Consider the following 7,472-nt stretch of genomic DNA (forward strand, 5'->3'; position numbering starts at 1 on the left):
GTTGATATATTTCAATGATTGCTCACACTACCTATGACGGTATTTTTGCCTCGCTGATTAACACCAGTCATTCACAAACACTGCCCAGACATTTCTTTATGTATTTGATGTCTGCTTTGCATGGGAAACTCCAGTGCAGACCAGCTGCTTAGAATATATAAAACTGGCCTTTGTGGTAAGAACTGAATTATATCAGACAAAACAGAGGGAGCAAGATGCTGTCACACACCCAGGTTCTCATGTCTCTGATCCTCTGGGTGTCTGGTGAGAGACTTAAGTATATTATAATCTTTTTGGAGTCACTTTTTTGTATAAAAGTGATTTACTATGTGTGCTAGTACACTATTTATTATACTATTGTATAAGATATACACTCTGACAATATGACATTACAAGGCTACAAAATGACAAATCTTATCTGTATAAAATTCTGTAATTTTTTTATTACACATGACTATTGGTTTTCCTGATTACAGGTGCCTGTGCAGATATCACAATGACCCAGTCTCAATCCTCCTTGGCTGTGTCAGTGGGAGAGAAAATCACCATCACCTGCAAGTCTAGTCAGAGTCTTTTTAGTAGTAGCATCAAGAACTGTTTGTACTGGTACCAGCAAAAACAAGGGAAGTCACCTAAACTGCTAATCTACTGGGCATCAACCCGGGAGACTGGGGTTCCTGATCGCTTCATAGGTAGTGGATCTGGGACAGATTTCACTCTCACCATCAACAGTGTTCAGGCTGAAGACCTGGCAGATTATTACTGTCAGCAGGGTTACCGATATCCTTCCACAGTGCTTCAGTCTCCAACAAAAACCTCCTCTGAGATTCTCACCACCTGTCTACATCATGCACAGCCCTGGCCCTATACACTTCCCCCTTCTGCCTGAGAGTCAGTGTACCTGAAACTCTGATGAAAAAGTTCACAGAACCCATCAAAATACAATGGGTTCAATGTCTCTTTTGTCTTTCGGTATGATAAAACTATAAAAAAAACTGCAAAGGAGAACTAAGTTACCACAAACTCTGTTGCTTGAGTACATGAAGTGTTTAACCTTTTACACTTCTAGAGTTCTGCTATCAATCATAAGACTCTATGGACAAAAGCTATGATCATGACAAGCTGTGTTTCATTTTGGAAGGTCTAGGAAAGAGTGGTTTCTGTTTTAACAGATTCTAGATGGCTTCTTATTTACTTACCGGTGTCCATTTCTTCTGTTTTTTTTTCTTTTACTTTTTATAACATTTTGGTCAGTTAAATACCTTTTTCTGTGGCCATGAGAGTGTAAATTTGTTTGTCTGTATATATTTGTGTACATATTTCTAGGTGCACATCTGACATGGCATAGATGTGGAGGTTAGAAGACAGCATGGACTTGGTTTTCTTTTTGTCATTTGGGTTCTGGGGTTCAAACTGAGTTTTGACATGAGGCTTGCTGTCAAGTGTCTTTAACATGAGAATCACCTTGCTGCCCCTGAAAATCTTTTATTGATGTAAATTCATTGTACACAATTTTCTTAAAAGAAGGGTTTTTTAGTATATCATATATTTTTACCATATGTACTTGAACTTCTCCATTTCTCCTTCCCTTTCTAGATATCTTTTCTTCACCAGAGTATCTTCTAACTTTATATCTCTGTCTCTCATATCATATATACACCCATGCCCACACACCCAAGCTCACACATAGATGCCCACACACCCACACTCATATACACACTTATGAACACATATACACATTGTAAAGATAAAAATAAAACGCAGGTCCCTGAGTGGTTGCAGGCAGGGGGCAGTGGGTCATAAGAGCAGCCAATCCCAGGCAGGGTGGTGCATGAGACCAAGCCACAGGTCTCCGGCTGGTCCTGGGCGGCAAGCCACATAGTGGCAGTGATAGGTGAGAGACAGATGGATAGGCACACCATGCAGAGTGAAGTTGGATATTTATATAGTGGGCTATGCAGGGGGAAGAAAGAAGGGGAGAAGAAGAGAGAGGCAGAGAGAGAAAGAGAGAGAGAGAGAGAGAGAGAGAGAAGAGAGAGAAGAGAGGGGGAAGAGACAGAAGCTGCCTCTTCAAGAGGGAGAGGGAAAAAGGAAGAAGGCATCTGCCTGCCTCAGCAGATAGGAGAGGGAGTGGGCATGGCTTGTCTCTTAAAGAGACAGGATAGACTATTACATTCCCATCTCCATTTATTTATTTATTTATTTATTTATTTATTTATTTATTTATTATGTATACAATATTCTGTCTGTGTGTATGTCTGCAGGCCAGAAGAGGGCACCAGACCTCATTACAGATGGTTGTGAGCCACCATGTGGTTGCTGGGAATTGAACTCAGGACCTTTGGAAGAGCAGGCAATGCTCTTAACCTCTGAGCCATCTCTCCAGCTCCCTCCCATCTCCTTTTTATAATAAAAAGGCAGGAGGTTAGGCACCACAGGTTAAAGGAATTGGGATGGCAGATTCTCAAGACTGCTTCTTGCTTATTTTTAGGCATCATCTTTGGGGATGTATTCTGAGAAGGCTAGGTGCTGGTTGCATCCTAGCATAACTGGTATGTTTATTCTTGTATGGTGTTGTGGTATAGAAATGTCTGGTGTTTCTTAGGCCTGTTTAAAATATTAGCAGAACAGAGGACAAAGTTAAGTTTAGGAAAAATAAATTTATGGCCAGGGAATTGAGGGTGTGTATCTGACCTGTTTAAGGTAGATCCTTCTATTCGGCTCCCTGGAACTCACAAGAATTCTTTGTGAAAACAAAAGTTTTAGACATATACATTGTATAAACAGCATCATATTTATGTCATGATGACTGTGCCAGTAATATTTGCACAATAAAAATATTTTCAAGACTATGGAAGGCAGCATGAGAGAGAAATTTGATAACTTATATTTGTCCTCACACCTTTATAACTTGCAGGTATATACCTTAGTAACTTGTATTTGTAATTCATGAAAATTTGTTTGGTGAGGCTGTCCTTTTAAATTGGCAAAATCTCTCAGCTGCCAAACTGCATCAGAGGGCCCTGCCACCACTACTGTTGCTAACAAGATTGGTTGAATCCATGAGGCAGCTGTTTTCAATTACAGCTTTTTGTTCCCCACTGCTGCTTGTGGTATGGCAGCTCAGCAGCAAGGCAGATCACACCTCTAGGTCTCTCATATTATTAAACTTAAAATCCCTGGAGCTCCAGAATTGTGGTTTTCCATACAATATGTGGCCACTGTCATTTTGACTGAGGTTACATGATCATACCACCATTTAACTGAGGTCAGGTGACTTCATCGTCATCTTAACTGAGTGGCTTTTTCAGGCAACATGTGACTGCTGCCATTTTGACTTAGGTCAGGTAATGTCACTGCCATCTTAACTGAGAGCCAGTACAAGTAACCAAGTTCCACCATCTTTACTGAAGTATACCCTGCATGATACCCCGGTTTACTTATGTTATTTTGGTCTCTAAATTCCTCTCATTGACTCTGTTGCATGTGTGTTTTATGCAGTGGCATGCCTTTGGTAGGGCCCATCAAGAACATGTACTTTACCCAATTCCTGCTTACTCTGTGTGTATGTGTGTTCATACATGTAACTTAAATGCACCTATGTTTACTGTTAAATGTTATAATTGTCTGTTCATTGCATCTCATTTCAGGCTACAAAAACAATAAATCTCATGTTTTAAACTGGTATGTACTTTTAAGTCTCTTACAAAATACTTTATACTTAATCCAATACAATTTAAAATATATTAAGGTTTTCTATACTATTGTTAGTTCTGCCATTAACCTTCTATTGCAAGCAGATTTTTCTTCTTTCTGTCTTTTTGCGAGTATAAATCTTACCTGTTAAGAGCCAGTATAGTCAAGCTCAGAATCAGACCCAGCTCTCCAGGCAGATTTTATACTGTAGTTATGAAAGACTCTAAATGCATTTGTAAGCCCCCTCAACCCTAAGACATTTTTCTAAAACCTTACACTTACTCTATCATGGAAAAGGAACAGTCGCCCCTTCCACACTCACATGCTGGACTGCTCATCCTCCTGTGTCCTTGTGAATTATCTTCAAACATAACTCCATTCTTGGAATCAAGGCAAATACAACCCACAGATGTTGACTCATTTCCTGATGTATTGATTTAGTCACTAGAACAAGGTCAGGAAGACCACAGAGATGCTCCCTTATCTACCCAATCACGCAGCTATTTTCCTGCCCTGGACTAGACCAATCATTGCTAGTAACCCTTTGAATAAGCCAATCCAATAAGTTGGAAAACAAACTACAGCTCCCTCCCCCCTTGTGTCTGTGGCTTTTTGCTTTAAAAGATGGGCTGTAACAGCTATCGGTTGTCCTTCATATCCTGAACCTGAAGGGCCCTGTCATGACAGAATAAAAGTCCTCTTGCTTTCGCATCAATTGTGGCTGTGAGTGGTGTCTGGAACACTTCTAGTCCAACAGTTATACCTTATAAACAGCCCTTAACTGTTCAGAGATCTGGGGAATATGGCCCTTAAATATTTAATTATTAAAAAAAAAACTTTTCATAACAAAAAGATACAGTTTGGCTCCTAGCAGCACTCTACTTTTTTCAAAGAAAACAGAAGACAAATGGGCACAGAACAACGTCCATCCACAATTTGCTTCAACTGCCAAGTGCTGACCACTGGGAAAAACTGCTTTTCATATAAACTGAAGATATCCAGATGTGAACAGAATCACTGGGATCGACAGCTTAGCTGCTCAGGTCAAGATATGCTTGTTGTCCTACAGATTTCTTAACCCACAGAATCTGCTGGAGCCTGACAGGCTCTGTGCTAAACAGCAAAAAGCAAATATGACCTCCAGCTAGCATGGAGGACCCTGAAGAGTGCCAATGAAGTAAGTTCTCTGTTGTTTTTTAATTAGTAACTCAAGTAAAATTTTATTCTTCTCAAAGATCTCTGATGCAGTTTGATAGTTAAGAGGTTTTGTCAGTTTAAAAGGACAACTGCAACAAACAAATTTCAGTAAAATACAAATACAAGATCTATAAGTTATAAAGTTGAAAGGACAAGTCCATCAAGTTTCTCTCCTCTGCTGCCTTTCATTGTTAAAGATGCTTTTCATTGTGCAAAATTATCTGTCAAAGTCATTCCGATGTAAATGTGCTACTGTTTATACAATGTATATGTCGAATATTTCTGTTTTGACAAACCCAAAGAATTCTTGTGAGTTCCAGTGAAAAGAATTGAAGATCCACCCCCCCTCAACGCTATGGTCTTAATTTTTTTCTTTTTTATTGAGAAAAGGAAAAAAAAAGTATCCACCTCCTCCCAGCCTCCCATTTCCCTCCCCATGCTTCCACCCTTCTCCCCTTCGCCCACACTCCTCTCCCCCTCTCTCTCCAGTCCAAAGAGCAGTCAGTGTTCCCTGCCCTGTGGAAAGTCGAAGGTCTGCCCCCCTCCGTCCATGTCTAGGAAGGTGAACATCCAAACTGGCTAGGCTCCCACAAAGCCAGAACCTGAAGTAGGATCAAAACTCTGTGCCATTGTCCTTGGCTTCTCATCAGCCCTCATTGTTTGCCATGTTCAGAGAGTCCGGTTTTATCCCATGATTTTTCAGTCACAGTCCAGCTGGCCTTGGTGTGCTCCCAATAGATCAGCCCCACTGTCTCAGTGGGTGGGTGCTCCCCTTGTGGTCCTGACTTCCTTTCTCATCTTCTCCCTCCTTCTGCTCCTCATTTGGGAACTTGGGAGCTCAGTCCAGTGATCCAGTGTGGGTCTCTGTCTCTATCTCCATCCATCACCAGATGAAGGTTCTATGGTGATATGCAAGGTATTCGTCAGTATTGCTATAGAATAGGGTCATTTCAGGTTCCCTATCCTCAGCTGCCCAAGGGACTAACTGGGGACATCACCATGGGCTCCTGGGAGCCACTCTAGGTTCAAGTCTCTTGCCAGCCCTAAGGTGGCTCCCTTAACTAAGAATTGTGCTTCCGTGCTCCCCTATCCAGCCTTCCTTTATCCCATTCATCCTGTTTCCCCAAGTTCCCCCTATCCTCCCCTTCTCCCTTTTCTCTCAGCATCTCCCTTTACCCTCATCCCACCCCACCCCCAAGATCCCAATTTTCTCCCTGGCAATTTTGTCTACTTCCCATAGCCAAGAGGATAACTATATGTTTTTCCATGGGTTCACCCTCTTATTTAGCTTCTTTAGGTTCATCAATTTTAGTCTCCATGACCCTTATTTATGGCTAGAAACCAATTATGACTGAGTACATCACATGTTCATCTTTTTGGGTCTGGGATACCTCACTCAGGATAGTGTTTTCTATTTGCATCCATTTGCATGCAAAACTCAAGAAGTCATTGTTTTTTTACTGCAGTGTAGTACTCTAATGTGTATATATTCCACACTTTCTTCATCCATTCTTCCATTGAAGGGTATCAAGGTCATTTCCAGGTTCTAGCTATTACAAATAATACTGCTATGAACATAGTTGAACAAATGCTCTTGTCATATGATAGGGCATCTCTTGGGTATATTCCCAAGAGTGGTATTGCTGGGTCCAGGGGTAGGTTGATCTCGAATTTCCTGAGAAACCGAAACACTGATTTCCAAAGTGGTTGCACAAGATTGCATTCCCACCAGCAATGGATGAGGGTACCCCTTCTTCCACAGCCTCTCCAGCAAAGGCTATCATTGATGTGTTTGACTTTAGCCATTCTGACAGGTGTAAGATGATATCTCAAAGTTGTTTTGATTTGCATTTCCCTGATTTCTAAGGAGGTTGAGCATGACCTTAAGTGTCTTTTGGCCATTTGAACTACTTCTGTTGAGAATTCTCTGTTCAGTTCAGTGCCCCATTTTTTAATTGGATTAATTAGCATTTTAAAGTCTAGTTTCTTGAGTTCTCTATATATTTTGGAGATCAGACCTTTTTCTGTTGTGTGGTTGGTGAAGATCTTCTCCCAGTCAGTAGGTTGCCTTTTTGTCTTCGTGACAGTGTCCTTTGCTTTACAGAAGCTTCTCAGTTTTAGTAGGTCCCATTTATTCAATGTTGCCCTTAAAGTCTGTGCTGCTGGGGTTATACATAGGAAGCCATCTCCTGTGCCCATCTGTTGTAGGGTACTTCCCATTTTCTCTTATATCAGGTTCAGTGTGTTCGGGCTGATATTTAGGTCTTTAATCCATTTGGACTTGAGTTTTGTGCATGGTGATAGATATGGGTCTATTTTTGTTCTTCTACAGGTTGACATGCAGGTGCCAGCACCATTTGTTGAAGATGCTTTCTTTCTTCCCTTGTATACTTTTAGCTCGTTTATCGAAAATGAGATGAAAATGTGTTAAAATCCGGATCTTCTATATGATTTCATTGGTTGACTTCTCTGTTTTTATGCCAGAACCACACTATTTTCATTATTGTAGCTTTGTAATGAGTTTGAAGTCAGGGATGGTAATGCCTCCAGAAGATCCTTTATTGTTTTGGCTATCCTGG

The 7,472-nt window shown here is 40.9% G+C and overlaps 1 gene segment (V, D, J or C); it reads left to right on the top strand.

The window, feature by feature from the left end:
• Nucleotides 1–215: 215 nt before the first annotated feature.
• On the top strand, nucleotides 216–889 carry LOC101992243. The segment is given in 2 exon segments: nucleotides 216–264; nucleotides 477–889. Coding segments are annotated over 2 exon segments (462 nt in total).
• Nucleotides 890–7,472: the final 6,583 nt, after the last annotated feature.

Source organism: Microtus ochrogaster (assembly GCF_000317375.1).
Source record: "Microtus ochrogaster isolate Prairie Vole_2 chromosome 14 unlocalized genomic scaffold, MicOch1.0 chr14_random_3, whole genome shotgun sequence".
Lineage (NCBI taxonomy): Eukaryota > Metazoa > Chordata > Mammalia > Rodentia > Cricetidae > Microtus > Microtus ochrogaster.